Here is a 21,091-nt window from a genome sequence, read left to right on the forward strand (position 1 = left end):
TAGTACCTGGATAAATACCATATAACTTAGATGGATCCAAAGTAAAACTTTAAAAATCTGTAGATACTGAATATACTTGAAAGCACATATGTCAGGTCATTTAGCACCAGAAACAATGCTTTTTACGTCTTTTGAAGTTGTCACACCTTGTTTGGTTTCAGTAGATGTGCCATTAAAGTATTACTGAGCCTTAGATCTTAATTAAAGTTACATTTTGACTGTTTTCCAAAACCTAATTTATATGAATGTTTGGATTGATATGTCATAGTGCAAAATTAATCACTCAAGAATCTGAATATATTTTGTACTGGTTAGAGTCCCCATGTAGGGTTTCAGAACGCTGTTTTTCATACTGCCTTTGAAGTCTCCAGTGAAGATAATAGATGGTAGTTCTGTAGACATTCTTTGTGACAACAGATAGGCAGTGCAACAGGCATAGTCATTTTTCTACAGTAAATAAGTTTAAATGTTGAACCCATTGTCCTATTCCATTAAAGGCCTAATTCCATAACTAACTTCTTCAACCAACATTAATGTAGTGGCACTCAAGAAATGTGTCATATAATAAGTGAAACAAGGAGCTATCAAGGGTAGGACATACCTGAAGGCAGAGATACATGAATGTTGGTGCTGGGTAGTGTGCATGAGGGGAGGGGAGGTAATTCAGTGGAAACAGACACCTCTAATGAGCAGAAGTAGTGGCTGTCAGTAATTTCAAAATGGGAAATCATTAGTTATTCAAAATATTTATGGAGATGAGCTTTAAAACTTCACACTGAGCACTTAATCGGTACATATAATATGGACCCATTTATCTGGGTTACACATTTGTAAAAGCATCTGTATTATGATGTTTCCATGGTTGAGATCAAATGACACCCAGAGCAGTGACACAGCCAGTGCAATGTGCAAGATTCAAGCCCTGTTCAGTCAATCAGAATTGTCATTGAAATGAAGATTGACAACTATGCATTTTCATAGTGTGTGGTTCAAACTAGATCTGGTGGGAGTTCTTTTGACCAACTCGTTATGATTGTATATTATGATTATATATGGGTGAATTAAGAGTACATAAGCCATTCATTGATAGGGATGGTCATTCTTGCCTTCTTTTATGAAGTAATCACTAATCTGATGCACTAGGTTTTAAAAGTCAAATTCCCATGGTGTATAAGCAGCCCTTAATAAAAAATATCTTTTCATTGATACTAAACTTTTGAAGGTAGTACATGACATCAGTGTGTTTTCCTCTTGTGTCCTTTAGTATTGGACTTTATTAAAGCTATTGTAAAGAATGTATTTGTTACAGTGGCAAATGGAAAGAATGGATCATTAATGATTACCTTTATGATAACTCTACCTACAGATATTTATAGTAACAATTGGATTTTTAAAAATACTGAGTAAGAAATTAACTTAGGATCCTGCCTCCAGTGTGCTACAGGACATTACTTCCTTAATGTTAGTGCCACTAACATTTGAACAAAACTCTTGTGGCAGCGTCCATTGGTAATTTTAGCTTTTCTTAAGACTGTGTTACCATTTCATGAAATGTACTCTGATGTCATAAAAACAAAGTAATTTGTCCTCTAGTACTCCTCCATCACGTTTTCAGTGGCAGATACGCATTTCATGACCCTAAAAGAGGAGTGCCTTGTTATTATGCAAAGCCATTTCCTTTTATTCTATCTTTATAGTCATTTTAATGCATGTTAGTGTTTATGGATAATTAACTATTTGGTGAGTTGTAGAGCACTTGAAAACTAAAATGTAATATGATGTTTCCGATGGTTGTAAATCAATCAGTTCAAGATAACTCTGCTGTCAGCTGTAGATAAATCAATTTAAGATAAGGGATTTCTAAATAAAGATGTAAGTCAGTTGGAAAGTTAGATTGGATTCACAGAAACTTAATACATACCTTTTCTGGAACACATGTAATGCATAATTGCTTCATAGTTATTTCTGAAAAAAATTTACATTCAAGTACTAAGTTCCTCCTTAAAATTTTATAGTAGATACTTGCTTTTCAAAGCCAATTGAATTCACAGGGGATACAAGGCACTTACTGCTGGTCAGGGGGTTATTTTCCTGAATGTCATTGTAACTCACAGCAGTTATCCAACCACTGGATAGCAGTTTTTAGGAATTAACTTGGTTTTGATTGAATTAATATCCTTTCCAAATTGACTGTTCCCCCAGAGACTGGAGTTATTGTTTAATTGAAAATGGTTCGTTGTGGGAAAGATTGAAGTAATTTATTAACAAGGAATAACAATTCTGTGGACTAATAAGCTTGTTTAATGTCTAGGACAGTGGTTCTTGAAGTGTGGTCCATGAACCAGCAGCATCAGCACAGCCTGGGTGTTTGTTAGAAATGCAGAATTTTGGGCCTGCCCCAGACCTGCTAAATCAGAAATTCTGGAGGTGGGGCCCATCAATCCTTATTTTAACAAGCTCTCAAGTGATCCTGATGCACACTGTAAGGACTGAGAAGCACTGCTCTAGGATTGGTAGCCAAATGCTTCTACAAGTCAGAATTGTATATATCCATTTTATTTTCAGTATGCACTGTCAGTTTTTTGAGAAATATGGTGAAAAGAGGAAATTGTTTCAAATTAAATCAATACTAAGTCCCTACTCTTTATAAATAATAATGGCAGTACCAGCTCTAGAATCAGACATTCAAGATTCCTCTAGCCTGTTTTAAAAAAAAATTATAAATTGGGACCTTCAGGTATAATATGCTCTAACCTTAAGAAAAATATAATGTCTTATTTTATTGTTGCTAGATTCTAAACTTTAGCTTAAGGGGAAAAAAGAGTTGGGCTTTGAAAGCTTATTGACTAAAATCAAGTGAAAATTTCTGTTGGAATTGCTTGTTAGCATAAAAATAAGTGTTTTAGTGTTAACAGTGGTAGATTCTGATGGGTCTTACCATCTTAGGTTATTTTTACTTCAAGGAAGATTGATGTTTTAAGTTTTCATGGTGAAGAAAATTGTCTTGGACTTTTTTTTGGTTGTTTCCATATTTTTTCCATTTTAAAAAAAATTATGTTTTAATTATGGTTGACATAGAATATAATATTATTTTCAGATGTATGACATAGCGATAAGCCATTTATATACCATACAAGGTGCTCACCCCAATAGATTAACGCCCATCTGACATCATACACATTATTACAGTATTATTGACTATATTCCCTATGCTGTACTGTACATCCCAGTGACTATCTAACTAGCAATTTTTACCTCTCAAGGACTTTTTTTTCTTAAATAGAAGAAATGATCATGTTTGTCCTAAAGATAGGTTTAATATTGATACATTTTAAAAAAATCATTTTGAGCCTCTTAGATAATCTTAGAAAAGATTAAATATGCATGTAAATTATGGATATTCTTTCTCACCTGTAAACTGGTAGCTTACTCTTCGGTTACAGTTACAAATGGATTGTCAGAAAGGCACATCAGGAAGCCTGAAAAATTAAAACAGAACAAACCTAAGGAATGTATGTTATACATGGGCCTTAGATAAATCAAAGGGATAAATTGCTCTTTGAAAAGGAGAGATTGTTTTAGTTGTAGTCCTATCTAGGATACTGAATATAAGGAATTTTATTTTACTATTTGGTTGCATCTAATTTTGAGGTAATGGAAATTTTCCTCCTCTTGCCTCTAGCTTAATATTAAATTTTAACCTGTGTTGATCTTACTCATGAAGAGTAATGGACTGGATTAAATTATGCCCTGAACCCCACTTTCAGATTCCCTTATGTGCCAGCTGCCCCAGAAGCTTATGCAGTTACTTAATTCTAAACTGTGGACAGTGATGCTTTTCCATTGACCGCTTTTCTGTCCTGTGAGGAGAGAACTAATACAGTACCTTAAATAGAACTGTCTCCATGGCAATGGGCAGTCAGCTTTTGACTTTGAGACTCATAAAAAAGGAAATTTTAAAAAGCATTTTCATGGTCTAAAATAGCAGTATGGCAAAAGTAAGGTATAAAAATATTTTCTGTCAGTTTTGGCATGACCAATTAAGCTAGCAGAATATAGGGCCGTGTGTGTTTTTAACATAGCACTTTTTATCCGAGTATTTCAGAATGCTCTACAACCCTTCCCTTAATTCCTTCCCTTAATGAGTGAGTGGTAATATCTTCAGATGAATGGAAAACTTGAGAAGCTCAGATATAAACTTAAAATTGGGGCCCATGCCTAAGAAAAACAGGTTGCTTAGCTCCAGTTGTAATTTTATTCCCATAAAGAATAAAAATACTGACGAAATGATGGGTCATTCTTGATTATATTTAAACAATTATCTCTGGAACACTGGAAGCAATGACAAGATTAAAAACAAGACTTTACAGTTTATGCCATTTTTTTTCCCTACCTGGTACGTACAATTTAGGGTCTAAGGATAACTTAAAAGATTGCTGGCAACCTGCCTCCCTTACTCCCTATTGCAGCCACACCCACTTGCGAGCAAAGCCCATTGCTTCTCACTGCTGGGCCACCAAGCCTTCAGTTAAGGTCAGTGCCAGGGCTGTATATTGAGAGCTAAAATAACACATTATCCTTTGTAATCTTCTTTTGTTCTTTTCTATATTTATTTCCTCCTTGACTAAGCCTTATCTCTCTAAGCCTTATAGGGTTAATTTCCAGCTGAATCATCTCTCACCTTTAAAGTATCAGTAAATGCTTAATACTCTGAGGTTAGTGTTAAGGAGGGAATTGGTTAAATGAATAATATGACATAAATACAGTGGAGTACTGGATAACTCTTAGGATGTAGATCTATGCATTGAAGAGAACAGAGGCCCCTGATAGGTTTTTTTTCCCCTAAAGGTGTGAAGTTTTTCATTTTTAAAAAAGTAAAAAGATATATACAGAAGGATGGGCTCCAGAATGAATAGTATTAATTTCTGGATAGTGGAACTTCTAGAAATTACTTTCACCATCTACTTCTGTTCATTGTCCTTTCTTTTAATAATAAACATGTGTTTTATAAAAATTCAAGAGCTAGTTCTGTTTTGAAATAATAAAGTAGAACAAATAATTTAAGTGAAGGATAGTGTACAGCGCAAATTCCAAATGAGATGGAATTAAATGAGAGTAAATTAAAGAGACATTGAGATAAAAACAAAGGTTCATAGATTTAATAGCTATACATAGAAGCTGTGGGTAAATTGCCAAGGGAATAATAATGTCTTTGTAGGTGGCTAATAACTCAGATGTGTAGATATAGATATATACCATCTGGAAATGAATGAAGATAGTATAGCTAGTATAGCTCTCTCTGTAGCATATTCCTTTATGTTTTATCAGTCATTCCAGGGTTTCTTTTTAGGAACCAGAGGTACTTAATAATATTTAATCAGAAAATTACTTTTTTCTCTTTAATTTTGAATTTAAAAGATAGCTACAATTTTTTTTTCCTCTAATACTGTACAGTAGATAAGACTTACTGTATAAATTTAAGGAGTTTATCAGATTTTTAACATGAACATTGTATGTTAATCTAGAGATGTTTTCAGTTAGAACCTGCAGATAGGACAAGATGGTTATTTTATGAAATAATTTAATTTTACAGTAAATATTTACTTTCTAGGTTTTTCTTTTAATACTCACTCGAGGATATGTTTATTTTTATTGATTTTTTTTTGGGGGGGGAGAGAAAGAGAGAGAGAGAGAGAGAAACATCAACATCAATTGGTTGCCTCTCATATGTGCCCCTACCAGGGATTGAACCCACAACCTGGGTATGTGCCCTGACAGGAAATCAGACCCGTGACCTTTCAGTGTATGGGGCAATGCTCCAACCAGTTGAGCCACCTAACCAGTGCTACTTTCTAGAGTTTTTGAACAATAAAAAAGTATACTGAATATGGCCTGGGTTTTAGAAAGTTTACTGTGTGGTTGGAGAGAAAACTTATTTTCTAAATAATTATGAAGGGAGGTGAAAATGGAAAACATATACCCTTTTGCCTTTTTGTAGGTATTCATAGATTCTTATTTGTCTTTAACAACTGTGAAGGCATGATAAAATTTCAATCATCCAAATATGCTACTATATAGAAAAGAAGGGTAGTTAAGTATTAAATATTAAATACTTGTTTTTGTTTTTAAGGCAGAGTGATCTTGATGACTTTCTACATTATAGATACTCATTATAGATACCAGTTGTTTTGTAAATGTGTATTTCTCACTTAAGTAGCTCTCTTTTCCAAATTTGTTGTCCATTTTAAATTGTCAGCATCATTTGTTGAGCAAAATATTAAATTAAGAGACTACTAATGAGCTAACTAATAGTTTTCTAAATCTAATCTATGGTATAAATCTTTAACTTGTTAGATAATGTTTAAACATTTTTACTACTTACATTGTACTTTATGAACTCACTGTTGCATAATTCTAATAATAGCAAATACCTATGTAGTAAGTTATATACCACTGTTTTAAGAGCTTTCCAGGTATTAAGTCATAATATTCTCAGAGCCTCCTGTTCACCCCATTGGTGAGGGAGGTATTTCCAGCTTTGGGCCATGGGGATGATCAAACACAACACCCAATATTGGACAGATAACATCAACAGTTTATTAGTTACATAGACTCACAGGAAAAGAAAAAAAGCAGGGCTATATTGAGGCTGCACTCAGGAGTGATCAGCTGGGGACTGTGGGAGGGAGACTATCTAGTATCAAAAGGGTGAGGTATCCCATGGTTCCTGTGAGAAGCTGTATTGGCTTGTTTGAATAGTTTCATGAGCTGGTAGGGAACTGAAAGCTGCTCCTTGAGGATAAACAGGAATTTTTCCTGGTCCTTCTAATGAGAAGGCCAAGGGGCCTTCTCTGCATGAGCAGAGTGGGGAGGAAACTTACAGTTAGATATTTTGAGATTCTCCCTACGTTATCAGATGTCAAGGCAGCACATAATATTGACATTAATAAAATACAAAAGAAATTATTGGCTATCGGGAATGTAGAAGTCTGTTGGTGTGTTAAAAGTATTTCAAAATATTTGCCAACTAAATCCTGCTGATTAAGTAATCACATATGTCTATTCAAACTGTTATGTAAAATAATTTCACTCACATTATGGATACGAGTGACAACTTTGGTAAGTTCACTTCTGCTCTTGATCATAACTAAAGTCACCATTGGATTAGTCTTTAAGCCCTCTCAAAACTATCACTGGACTAGTTTTATTGACGTGGAAATGTACCTTGTCATATGAACTTAATCCTTAGGTTTTGAACCACTCATATAATTGTGCTGAGAAGTCAGAGTTGTTCCCACTGTAATACACTCATCTTAGAGAAAAGATAGTTTGGAGTACAACTAGAGAAACTAAAACTCTGCTTTAGAAAGTAAAATTAGGTTCTGAAGGGCTAGCGATAAAAACTCATGGGGAGCCCAGGCGGGCGTGGCTCAGTGGTTGAGCATGGACCTATGATCCAGGAGATAGCGGTTCGATTCCTGGTCAGGACACATGCCTGGGCTGCGTGCTCGATCCCCAGTCACGGGCATGCTGGAGGCAGCTGATCAATGACTCTCTCATCACTGATGTTTCTCTCTCTCTCTCTCCCTCTCCCGTTCTCTGAAAGCAATATATATTTAAAAACAACAACAACAAAAAACACCTCATGGGGAGGATGTATTGCTTTAACATTTGCTATTTGGATGCTTCCTTTGGGAGCCCAGCTGCCAGACTTGGAGGAGGCAAAAGCAGCCCACGTGGAGAAACGAGGCCCCCCAGTCAACAGCCAGCACCAAGTGCCAGCATTTGAGTGAGGCATCTTGACCCAGCAGCCAATCCATATGCTCTAATAGTTGTATACATGTTTGCTATCCTGATGATCGTATGGCTCTTCTTTTAGAAGAGAAAAATGTATTTTTGGGAGATTGCATTCTAGTGAAGAAACAGTTGTGTTTGAAGACCTGTTCGAATCCCCTAAAAAAGTTACTGAAAATTGAAACTCATTATTATATACAGGCCTAGTACTCCTTAATGCTAAAATTCTATAATACATTTTTAATAGAAATATCTAAGGACCATAAGTACATACATTATTTTGTAAGGACTGAAAAATCATTTACAATAATAGATTTTACAGATTTTTAATCTTTTGAAGATTATTAACAAAACTGTCATTATTTATATAAATAGTTTATCATAATCCCTTGATTTACTTGGGGGATAAAAACTAGAGAAAGAAGAAAATCATTAAGTGACATAGATCCTTACAAGAAATGTTTATTTTTTATTATTTTTTTTAGTATGGTATGTTTTCTTAACTGAATCATTTATAGAGGACATAGAATGTACAACATTGAAAAGAACCTTAGATATATTTAAGGTCATTCTTTTATAAAAATATGTGAATTATATAATAGATACCTAAAATATGGGTTATTTTTTATCTTGGCTTTATAACATTTTACCAAAAATTCAAATCTGTTTATCAATTTATTAATAGACTGAGTAAAGGTGTTCCTTAAGAATGATATTTCAAACTAGTACAGTTAATGAGAAGGTAATTTTAAAGCATTTTGGTTATTTTACTTATGAAAACTTCCTACCAGCATTTAGAAACTCACAGCATTTCACATTGACCAGAAAATGTTACTGTGAAAAGATCCTTGGAGATCATCTTTCTCATTTTTCAAATGAGAAAATTGATGCCCGTGAAATTGATCATGGTCTCTCAGTGCCTGAGAAGGGAAAAGAACTCAGGTTTTTAGTACCCTTTTATTATAGCATCGTGCCTGTAACATTCAGTTACATTTGTTCTATTTACTGTTGTTTGAGGTATCTATCTAATTTTAACAAAGTAAGCAAGCTCTGTTACATAGCTTTTATTCTTTCTATATTCTTTAAAATATGTTTTTATTGATTTTTTATTTTTTTAGAGAGAGACATCAATATGAGAGATTGGCTGCCTCCCATACATACCCCAACTGGGGAGTGAACCCGAAACCTGGGCATGTGCCCTGACCAGGAGTCAAATCAGCAACCTTTTGGTGCACAGGATGGTACTCCAGCCAACTGAGCCACACTGGCCAGGGCTACTTTCTGTATTCTTAACAGAGCTATTACAGGAGCTGTTTAATAATGAAGAATTTGTTTAGGGCCTGCTAATTGGTAGATTTTTTTTTTTTTTATTTGAATGTGTAGTTTTAACTTAGAATGTCTAGTTCAATGTTCTGGTTCTCATTTTAATGCTTAAAAATTGGTAATGCTTAGATCATATAAATGATCTTGTTTATTTTGAGTTAACTAGAAAACTATGGATTTAGTATACTGACATTGAAGCCTAAAGTACAGGCTACTCTTAAAGTAAGTTAAGTTAGTTAAAATAGAATGATAAAGAACAGAAATGGGCATGAATAGCATCTGTATGTATGCAGGCTAATCTGGAAAATGGGAGGAGCTATCAGGAGAATGACAAATTAAAGAAAGTCTTTTTAATTATTAGAAGATAATTACTTTCACAGATCTTAATTAGAACATAATTATAGCTCTTTTTTTTTCCTATCAAAAAAACTACACTCTGAAATTTTGTTTCCAAAATAGAAATTGTGTTTAGGACTAGCATGGGTCCAGGATGCCAAGAAACAAAGTATGTAATATCATTACATGTGTATTAGGCTTAGCAATATATAGAAATATTGTGTGATTAATCAACATTTATTGAGTACCTGATTTGAATTAATTATTAGATGGAACAGGTTTTTTGTAATCAAATTATTGAAAGTTAAAGGCACATAAAGGTATGAACAATTGTCATATGAGAACCCAGAAGAGGAAACAACCCACTGTAGGTTTGAATGACCCAAAATAGAGAATATGGGAACTGAGTTGGGCCTTATAAGATTAGTTAGCAACTCTGTAATAAATATAAAAGGATGTGGCATTCCACATGAAAGTTCAAAGACAAGGGACAAAGGCGTGAGATAGGAAAGGAGTGTTTGGGAGTCAGCAGATCAGTGTAGCTGAAGCGAAGTGAAATGTTCATATTGGGAACCCTTGGAAAGCTATGTAAGGGCCAGAATGTTGAAAACCTTACCTTCTTGTTTGTACTGCCTTTTTTTCCATAGCTGGGGATAAAATAATAGACTGAAAATGGGGTGGTGGTGGTGGAAATGGAAAGCGTATTAGAGTCACTGAAAGAAACTTTGTGAATAGGTGGTAAGATAACCGACTATGAAGTTGTTATTAAATGATAGAGTGTTATGCATAATAGGAAGTTTGGGTCTAAAAGCTACCACTTGTCAAGTTTTAGTATAGTATCAAAAAATGTCCAAAATTAAAAGGCTATTAAATTATTCCTTCCTTTTCCAACTCCATGTATTTATGAGGCTAGATTTTCTTCATGTTGTACAATCACCACAACATATAGTAACAGATTGAATGCAGAAGCAGATGTAAGACTCTAGGCCTGATATTTGTACAAATGTAAAACAGTTCTACTCTTTTCAGTAAACTTTTGTTGTTTTAGAAGTTACAGTTTCAAAAAAATTCATTTGTGTAAATTTATTTCATTTTTTCTTTTAAATGAATTAATAAATATTTAAATTTTATTTTTTTAATTTGATTTCTGATATGGTAATTATTGTTAGATATTACTCACATAAAATTTGTTGGAGTCAACAATTGTTAGCAATATAAAGAGGTGTCCTGAGTATACCTTAGGAAATATAGTCAATAATATTGTAATAACAATGTATGGTGCCAGGTGGGTACTGGACTTATTAGGGGGAGTCACTACATTAGTTATGTAAATGTCTAATTGCTATGTTGCACAACTGAAACTAATATACTATTGAATATCAACTTCAATTGAAAAAAAATTTTAGTTGTTTTAAAATAAAAAAATAAAGAGGTCCTGGTATCCAGAAGTTTGTGAACCATCTATTAAATGAGTGTAACAATTCATGGTTTTAATTCTGATTACAGTAGGTTTTAAGTTAATGAGAATTCACAATACAGATCAGATCTATTTTCTATTCCAGGCAGAAATTAAAACACAAATGATCCTTTTAAAACTAGAAACAAAAATTTCTGTTTTATTTAAAATTTTATTAAAACTGAAATTTGATATAATTCAGTGTAAAATCAAACATGCTTTAATTTGCTCAATTGTTGTGTTCCTGGGAGGCTGTATGAAAGGAGTGTTCTCAATTAATTTAAATAAGATCATGAGTTTTTGTTATTTCTGACTACTCAGTGTGTAACGAAGTATTGGTTTTCAGATGGCTAATATGCTTATGTTTCGTAAATCTCTAGAAATCAACTGTTTTTCATGTTTTTCCCCTGATTCCTCTCAGCTGAGCCGGTGACCTATATTTTGTTAATCATTGTGTTTTGAAAGACTTGGAACTATTCTTGTCACTCTAGGTTCCATTAGAATAGCCTCAAGGCCTTTTGATTTTGTTAAAACCTAGGAGGTAGATGCTGAGTATAGAGGTTTTATTTAAGACTCTACTTTCACATCGTATACCAAGGGAACTACATTCACAGCATATATATTTTTTTGTTTCTCCAAAAGATTCGTAGCTTATCAACCATACACTAAATAATATTAGAATGGTTATATAATTATCTCTAATGGGAGTCTTTCTGAGACACTCAGTCTTAATTTTTTAAATCTAATAGGAACATAATTTTAATAGGTAAAGCTTTCTAAAATTCAAGGTGCATTTTTATTATTATTATCCAATGCAGACCTTTAAAAATTGTTTGTATAGAAATGAAACTCTTCTTAATACTTTTGTGCCACTGGGGAGAGATCTTATAATTAGTGGTAAAAAAAGTATATTGTCTGTGTGTTAATAGGGAAGCCCTGAGTTAGGTAGTTATTATGGACTTGCATTATCTTAGGTACAAAAACTTACAGTTCTTGCCTCATTTTCTTGGGCTTTATCCCAAAATTTTAATAACATATCCAACAAACAAATTTGGTAGTTCTGCATCTCTAAAGAAAGTTCTCAACGCTGAAAAGCTTATGTAGGAGGCTTTGTTGCTCAAGATTAATGTCACAGCATGCAATACTATCAGTTTCTAAGAAAATATTATAAAGTATAGGAAATTGTAGGTATTACTTTTTTAACAACATAAATAGATAAACAAATGGGGGAAGTGAATATTTGTCACATAGGGAACCCAGGGGGTACAAGGATTAATGTCCAGGACTGTGTTTATTAGTTTAAAGTATTGGTGTTTCTCAATAAGAATACAGAGAACTGCCTCAAGTTCACAGGATGCTCTTGTCCTGCTGAAGAAAAAGATGGAAGGGCCTGTACCAGACTCCTGTCTCTTTAATTCAATTCAACAAATACACGTATATCTATTATTTTCATGTTGCTCTGCTATAATGCTTCATCTATTATGTTAGAAATTGATCCTGCTCTTTAAGAAGTTGTTTATGGTCCAAAAGAAGTGATAAGATAATGATATATGTTAATAGTTATAAGAGAGAGAAACAAAATGTAATTGTGAGTCTTAAGAAGAATAGTTTTAAAGTCATAGAAGAGCTTGGGAGTTGGTGGGAGCGAATAGAGGCCAAAGGAGTTGGTATTGGAGCTAGATCTTAAAAGAAGGATGAGTAGAATTTCATTGGAGATAAAGAGGAAAGGCAGAGCCTCGGGAACACAGAATAGATCTGCCATTAGAACTACCTATTTTCAATTACAGGTGAATCTAACTTGATTGATTTATGCTACTCTTGGCATTACATGGAAAGGGGGAAAAAAGTGTGTTCTTTGCTATGTGCCTCTGGATATCACTGGGCATGAACATGAGTTTAGAGTTACTTCCAGTTTAAACGATTAGCTAGTAGTGTGATAATGGTGTAGTTTGGAGACTATCCTAGCCCTATATTTGTTCTTTCCACCTTTAAGTCTGTGTCATCCTGCGGTTGTACAGGGTACTTGTGGTCCTTTTGTTTTCAGAGGTTTGCTGGTTCATAGTCAGTGTATAAGTATAAAAACTTGTCTGCACTTTGAACAGGTTCACCATCTGTTCTAATGAGTAAAAGGGATTTTGTTACTAGCCAAGGGAAAGCTCATTTAGAAACTGAGCTGTACAGCAGTGCAGATTTAACTCATTAGCTACTCTCTGGATATGGACATACATTTTTAATTCAGTGCTGGAATGAGGCCCATTCATCTTTGCATTTTTAATTGCATCAACTCCAGCAAATAACTACAGCTGATTTATACTAGGAATAGTGGTACTCATGGCTACCATTTCTAGAGTACCCAGTAAATGTTTATCTTTAGACCCACAGTTGGTAAAACAAAATTTACCTAACAGTTTCTACCAAATGGCAGAGGACAGTTTTTTGTTTTTTAATGAGTGTTGCTTAATTATGATATCTCATTATTTTCTGGAACTCATTTTTTTTAAAGTGAAATAAATACTACTGTTCACATGACCGTAACGTAAAACTTGCAAAAATGTACCAGAGCTTTCCCTCACACCATATACTATACTAAAGTTGAAATACTCAAAGATGAGGAAGGCACTGTCTTTGCCCACCTAGAGGAAAGAAGAGGTTAAGACATTGCTAAAATATAGTTGATAAATGCAGTGCTTTTAGTGGAAATGTTTTGAGATTTCAGGTTAAAAATTTTAATCAGCATGTATTATTAAAGAATGCTGAAATTCACACACTGAGTATCAAGATCTTTGCAGCGTTCCTCAGGTGACTCTACCCAGAGTTGGAGCTGTTGCAGGAAGAACTTGATAGCCTTGGTTTTAATAGCTTAGTTTAAAGGAAGTCCACTCCCGAAGTCTCAGGCTCTTAGAATGAGACAGGATTCCCCAATTATGAAGGGGAATTTTGAGTGTTGCACCCCATAGAGCCTGGCTGGCCTCCTAATCTAAGTGGTTCCTTGCACCACTCTGACTTCAAGTAGTAGGAGAGATGTCAGTGTGATTCGAAATATTCTCACCCTTGGTACTATTGCCATTCTCTGCTTCCATGTCTTTTCTCACCAAATGACCTTATGCCTCAATTAGTTAGTACAGTACTACAAAGGTGAGTACATAGTTTAATCTAGCATAAGAGAATTCACAATTTTCTTAAATAGTATGTAGGCTAATTTGGGATGATGAGAACATAGTGTATATTCCAGGTAATGGCAGACATTTAAATTAGAGTTTACTATAAAATTACCAATTTATTATAATTAATCTAATTTAAAACTTATTCTTTTCTATGTTCCTTTCCATTTGCTCTTTCCCTCTAAAATATGTAATGTCAATTTTTATAAACCCAATTTTATTCCTGAAATTATCTGCCAAGGACTAAAGAGATGGCATCAGCATTATTTCATAGCATAGAGCCACCTGTCCATCTCTGCCCTTTTTGCAGTGGCTTCTGCCAAAGTGGAACATTTATAGAGAATAGAAGGAGAGTCAACAACTGAAATTTACTATTTGTGTCTATAATTGCAGTTGGCTTAATTATAGTCACACTTCACAATTTTGTTTGAGGCACGTGTTTCATATTTAAGATACTTTGCCATTGTAGTGTGTTAAAATAGAATGTTGAAGCCATTAAACTGTCTTCTAAGGATATCTTTAAAAATGGTGGGATTAGTATGCTTAGTTGGAGTCAAATTTCTGCTTTGTTAGAATCTTTTTTATATGTGAACAGATTTTTTTTAAAAAACCTCTTCTTTAAGTGCCTCTATGTAAAATTAATTACACATATTACTCTCAATATTCTCTCATATAGAGATAAATTTATAAGCAGCTTTTATATTTTAATGAATAGAATGTGTTTTTTGCTTTTCCATTTTAATGAAATAAACAAGAAAAGTAAAAATTAAATTTAATAATTTATTTGGCAGTATTTAATAGCTTAAAATGCAGCAATTAAATTTTTTTGGCATTCAGCATTTTTAGAGCAAGTAATTTACTGATTACATCTAAAGACATAATTTTAAGAATACCTAACTTCTAAGTTTCTTAATTTTCTATTAGAATTTATATAAAGTGATCTAGTAAATTGCTTAGCTGTTAAGTGTCAAAATAAGCAATTTTCTAAATATAATTCATCTTTATCCTTTTAGTGTTTTGGTGTCCAGCAGATAATTAGGCATACTCTCAACAGATGTATTTCAAACATAACTTTTCTCAGCTATATTATAGCTTTCTTTATGGTAGCATTCTTAAGATCACAACCCTTGTAAAATAACCTCTTAGAACACATAGAACTGATACATAGAAAGTACCAGTTCCTATTGTATAACTATAGTTTTTTTTCTTGATTGAAATTATAGGATTTTGTGGAAAAAATTTAAGCAAATTCTATGACTATTGTCTAAGATATTTAAAAACAATCAAAATTAAATTTACTATTTAAAATTAAAAATTTAAACCCACTTAATTTTTTATCACTAAAGTCAACATTTTAGAGAATATCTTCTTTTTAGTTAGTTATTTGAACATTGTCATCAGATTAAGACTCTGAAGAATGGTATCTTCTACAACTTGCCATTGTAGTTAATGTTTGTTTTATTGGTTTTTTAGTTTTAACACCCAAATCAATTTTTATATCTATGAAGTTAACTTCATACATGTTTATTATGCTTATGTTCAGTCTCAAATTTTTAATCGTTTTGTATCTTTGCATCATCCCAGTAGCTGGAATCAGGACTAGTGGCTGTGGAGCAATGTTGTACCATAGAACCTTTGGCGGTGATAGAAAAATCCTAGATTTGCATTGTCCATCATGGTACCCATTAGCCACATGTGGCTATGGCACCCTTGAAATATGACTAGTGCAACTGAGCCACTAAATTTTTAACTTCAATGTTAATTTAAATTTAAATAGCCACTTGTGACTAGTGGCTGCCGGAATGGACTGTGCAAGCTAAAAACCCCTCAAGAACTTATTTGTTGGTTTTGGATTTTCATAGAAACAAAACAAGGCTTATGATTTAAAAGCCACTGTACAAGATTCACTAGTATGATCAAAGTCCTTTGTTCCCCAGAATGAGATACTAGCTTTATACCTATGAGAGAAAAATATGGCAGTCTTGTTCTTAGAATCAGTGCAGCTGCAGGTTATTTCACTTCTAGAACAACCCTTCAGTTATTCTGTTAGAGTAGCATCTGTTGAGAAAATATAGCTATTCCAGTTTGAGGTGTTTTGTTTTACATTAGGGAAAATTGGCAGGGGAAAAATAAAAATAAAACCTTATTTTGTATTATGCTTTGGATTTTTTACATTCTTACATGTTTTCTTCTCAAACCTCCTCACAAGAGGGAAAGCCAAAACCTAGAACTGATGTTATTCTCAGTTGTGAGGGGAAACTATTTCTCAGCCTGAGAGAAACTCTTAGAGTTGAAGGGTCTGTTGAAAGGATGACAAAGATTTAATTGGAAAAAAGCAATGATAGGATTTGGCAACTGTATGAATACAGACTCATAGGATAGAGTCAAAGATAGCTATAAATCCGAGCCACGGTTACTGGGGTGTGTGTATATTTTATAACTTATAGAGGAACGTGAGCGGGAACAGCTGGTTTTGGGTAGCAGATTAATTTTAAACATGTTGACTTGAAGGCGCTAATATTACAAACAGATGATGTCACAGGCTCTTCAGAATGTCCAAAGCCAGACTGAAGGACTAAGAAAACATAGCTCCTAGGTGGATGTTAAAGATGGAGGAGTCAGTTGCACAGCTTGCTTATTTTCTTATCACATGCCCTTTTTTCTACTTTTCCCACTCTACCATCTTCCCTCAATATAGAGACTGTCACACAATCCAGTAGAATTTTGTTTGTGCAAAAAAGATGTAAGCCATGAAAGAAACACTCACTTGAGAGAGTGCCTATTGATGAAAGAAATGTAAGGAGCATCTAGGAAAAGTGTCAAAGTGGACAAAGAAGTGGATTGAGTGGTTCGGTGTCATGGAAGCCTAGCAAGGAGAGAGTTGCACAGAAAGAGGCAGATCTGAATTGTGCAGGGAGGTGAAGAAGGCTGGTGATTACACAGCCTCCGCGCTGGGATCTGAAGAGTGTGCTTACATAAAGAGCAGGAAGTAGTGGTTGTCAAGGGCTGAGGGCTGAGGGAAATGAGTTGTTCAGTGGTATAAAGTTGCAGTTAGGAAGATGAAAAGGACCTAAACATCTGTTGTACAACACTGTGCTTACAGCTAAGAATACTGTACTGTGCACTGAATTGTTAAGGGTAGATTTATGTGTTTTTACCATAATTTTTAAAAAGGGGAAGAAAGAGAAAAACAGATTCTGATATTTTTCTGGAGACTGTAATGTGAGCAGAAATTGAGACAAGGATTCTTTGGAACAGATTTTTTTTTTCCTTTTTCTTTTTCCTGCATTGCTTCTATCTGGATTCACTCTTAGTTTGGTTTAGAGGATTTCTGCAATTACATTAAAATGCTTGCTTATGGGATTGAGTAGGAGTAATCATCAAAGCAATAACTCTGCAGAGCAGTCATTTAACATTTCAGAAAGGCATTAAAATGAATGAAGATGTGATTTTTAAAAAAATCAAATGAGTCTAGAGCAGCTCTATCTGGTAGAAGCTCTGCAATGGCAGATGGAAATGTCTGCACTCTCCCATACAGTAGCCATAGCCACATGTGGCTGTTGGACACTTGAATTGTGATCATGATTAAGAAACTGCGTTTTTAACTTTATTTCATTTTAATTCATTTAAATTTAGTCAGATGTGGTTGATGGCTACCATATAAGGCAACACAGGCCTAGAGACTTCAGAAAAGTTAATTAGGGTATGAATGAAGTACGAATTCAGTCCTTAAGCATTTTGGATTTGAAATAGAAGCTGAGGAAAGGAGCCCTAGCCGGTTTTGTTCAGTGGTTAGAGCATCAGCCTGCAGACTGAAGGGTCGCAGGTCACAGGTTCGATTCCAGTCAAGGACACGTACCTCGATTGCAGAGGTTGCAGGCTTGATCCCCGGCCCGGTTCAGGGTGCAGTGCAGGAGGCAACCAGTCAATGTGTCACATATTGATGCCTCCCCCTCTCTCTCCCCTCCTTCCTTCCTCCTTCCCTCCCTCCTTCCCTTCCTCCCTCCCTCTCTTCCTTCCTCTTTCCTTTCCACTCTCTCTGAAAAGCAGTGGAAAAAATACCCATTATGGTTGATGTAGGCAAAAAATGCCAATATTAGAAATTTGAAATTACCTAATTTTTACATGGAGTCCTCTAGTGTACTTGGCCAGTAAATTGAGATATATTTGTCATCACTTTATACATATAATGTAGATCCCTAGTTCTTTCTGTAAATTTAGCAGTTTAAGATGGTCATTATTTGATATATTTATTTCGATAGAACCCTGAATATTGATGATGATTTTGTGCCAAGCTCATAAGGTCAGGGACCATATCTGTTTTGTTCACCCTGTGTCTATTGGAGATCTGATTAGGCTCTTTAAAAAATCATCGAATGCCTACTTTTGCCAACTTGTTTTGTGACTGCTTCCTAAAAAAGTAAGGGATTTAAGCAACTATTTTGTGTTTGGTAGGCCCTTTGTAAGGAGCAAAAAGACTCAGATTACTTTGTTCATAGAGAAAGGAGGATGAGGAAAGGTGGGAGGAAGGGAGAGAAGAGAGCCATGATTAGGCTTTACTTTCTCTAATGAATCCATAGAAACTAGTGGTTTTCCCCGTAGCAAGCAGGCTTCCGTGATGCTCGGCACACTCTGAAGCCTCTTCATGGTTCTCTTCTTGCTTCTGCTTCTGAGTGTTTCTTTCTCTTCTCTCCATCAGGTTACGTTACTGTCATACAACTCCCGTACTCTAGAGTTACTTCTAGAATTCTAGAACCTTACTGCTCCAGCTAATAACCCTCAACTCTCTTTAGGCAGAACTTTTTCATCAGGGCACCCATGGGCTGCAGATAAACTACTGTGTTTATTGGTCTGGGCCAGCGATTTTCAACCTCTGTGTCTAACTTTAAAACATGCAATACCTGACTATTTAGTCAGGGGCACTAACCTCTTTCCCCCTGGATTGTCAAATTTAAAAAGTGACAACAGCCAACACAACAATAGCTGTTCAGTGTGAATGAATCAAAATTATACCTATTTTTTGTCAGATCAGCAAAAAATATAACATTTTTCGGTGTGCCACAGAATTTTAGTAATTAGTTTATGTGTGCTATGAGATAAAAAAAAAAAAAAAAAAAAGGTTGAAAATCGCTGTTCTAGTCAGCTGTGGCCAGGAGACAAAAGTCATGTGAAAAGATATTGCCATCTTCAGATAAGGTGCCAATTGGAGTTCCCTCTTCAGTTTAGAAGCTTCCTAAAGAGGGCTTGGTGGCACCTAAAGCTTAATATGCTCTTATCCAGTTCCCATGCTCTGTAATTTACCACTCAGTGTTTATAATTTTTATAAACCATGGCATAGTCCCTATTTTTATTTGGAGGGCTTCTTTTTCAGAACTTTAAAATATGACTTTTATTATAGGAAATTAAGTGGCCATTTCTCCTGTCTCTCCTGGCTAAGATGGACCTCCAAGCCTGAGAGCCATCCTCTGGCTGTTCCTGCTCTTCAGCATGCCCACGGAGAAGGAAGTTATTCCCTGATAGGAATTTTTGTGGTTTACAGATAATCACACTTACATGGGGACACCAAAATATTTTTTAATTACAAAAATTATCAAAACAATTTAAAACATAAAAAAACTAATAGATCACCATATTATTGGCAATCTATCAGTTGTTAATACTAAATAGAATAGCAAGTGTAACAATAAGCATGGTTGCATTTTCCCATTTCTTAGGTTAAATTAACCTCTACTTCTCCAAGTTTTGCATTTTTCTCACTTAAAGCTTCAAAACTTTATATTTGATATGATTATTCCTGTTTTATTTAAAGTAAAAACATAGATTAGGTCATTGCTTCGGGGAGTTGCTTATGATTTAATTCTTTGGAATTAACCTTTTCTTTAGCTTTCCATTTGAGGTCTAACAGTGTACTAGTATACTATTAGATAGGATTTTATTATGGATGTTGATAGTTTTCAGTCAGGTCAGCTATGGACTAAAAATCTATGGTGCTGTTGACGGTGACTGAGGAAGCCTGCCATACACCCAGCACTGCGGTGGGAGCTGGCCCTGTCATCTTAGTCACATGGTGACCCTGTGGGGTTTTGTTGACCTGAGACCTAATACTCTGATTTTACATAATTCTATTTATTTTAGTACCTTAGCAATAAATTTGCACCAATTTAACTTTCCTTAGAAAGTCATCATTAATACATAAAACTTTTCTTTTAAAAACAGGATAAAAGAATTAGAGTATCTCAACCCTTGACAAGAGGACCAAGTGCCTTTATTCCAGAGAAGGAAGTAAGTTTATCTGTCTTAAAATACGTAAAAGCGATCAATAATAATTGTATCAAAGAATATCTCCATTATTAATATAGAAGTAAAGATGTGTTTTGCTTGTTTCTTATATGTCAGAAAAACTACAAAGATATTTTCTTTTAATGTTCAGTTAAAAGATTGTGTATGTAATAATCTGCCTAAAATAATAGTTATTATTAGCAAGATTTAAAACATCTAAATTTTAGCGTATTTGATTTTAAATAGAACTTTTCTGAGCAAAGCTGCTAACAGTAATAAAATTTAATATTAATCCAAAGGTTTTAAGTATTAAAATGGCCCCTGTTTCATGGTGATTATAGGTTACATAAATGTTAAGAAAAATATTTTGAAATGAAAAAGTAAGTTGCCCAACTAAACCTGTTAAGTTTCCTTATTAAACCTGTTGTTAAACAAAACATGGTATTACATTAGTAGTAGTTATTCTTTGCATTTGGTTCTAAGTCTTGATTGCACAGAATGTTACACAATCCCTGATAAAATCTGTACCTTTGGTGAGGGTGGGGAGTCAAGGTGGTGAACACAAGAAAGAGAGGTTGTAAAATAACACAAAGGAGATTGAAATCAGCACAAGATTTGTGCCTGTTATGTGGGTGTGCATCTCTGAAGATCACAGCAGTGTGCAGGACCTTCTAGATTCCTAGATGCCTCTCAGATACACATGCGCTAGGAAAGGTCTGGGAACCACTAATTAAGGAGTTTG

At 34.5% G+C, this 21,091-nt stretch overlaps 1 protein-coding gene across 1 annotated transcript in view; it reads left to right on the forward strand.

Annotated features, from left to right (window-relative positions):
- Positions 1 to 21,091, forward strand: part of SESN3 (sestrin 3) — a 59,416-nt gene that overhangs the window by 12,109 nt on the left and 26,216 nt on the right. Inside the window, exon 2 of the mRNA XM_016206773.2 lies at positions 20,287 to 20,352. Coding sequence (XP_016062259.2) covers positions 20,287 to 20,352 — 66 coding nt within the window. The remainder of the gene's footprint in view (positions 1 to 20,286; positions 20,353 to 21,091) is intronic.

The sequence above is a fragment of the Miniopterus natalensis genome, chromosome 11 (assembly GCF_054644295.1).
Source record: "Miniopterus natalensis isolate mMinNat1 chromosome 11, mMinNat1.hap1, whole genome shotgun sequence".
Lineage (NCBI taxonomy): Eukaryota > Metazoa > Chordata > Mammalia > Chiroptera > Miniopteridae > Miniopterus > Miniopterus natalensis.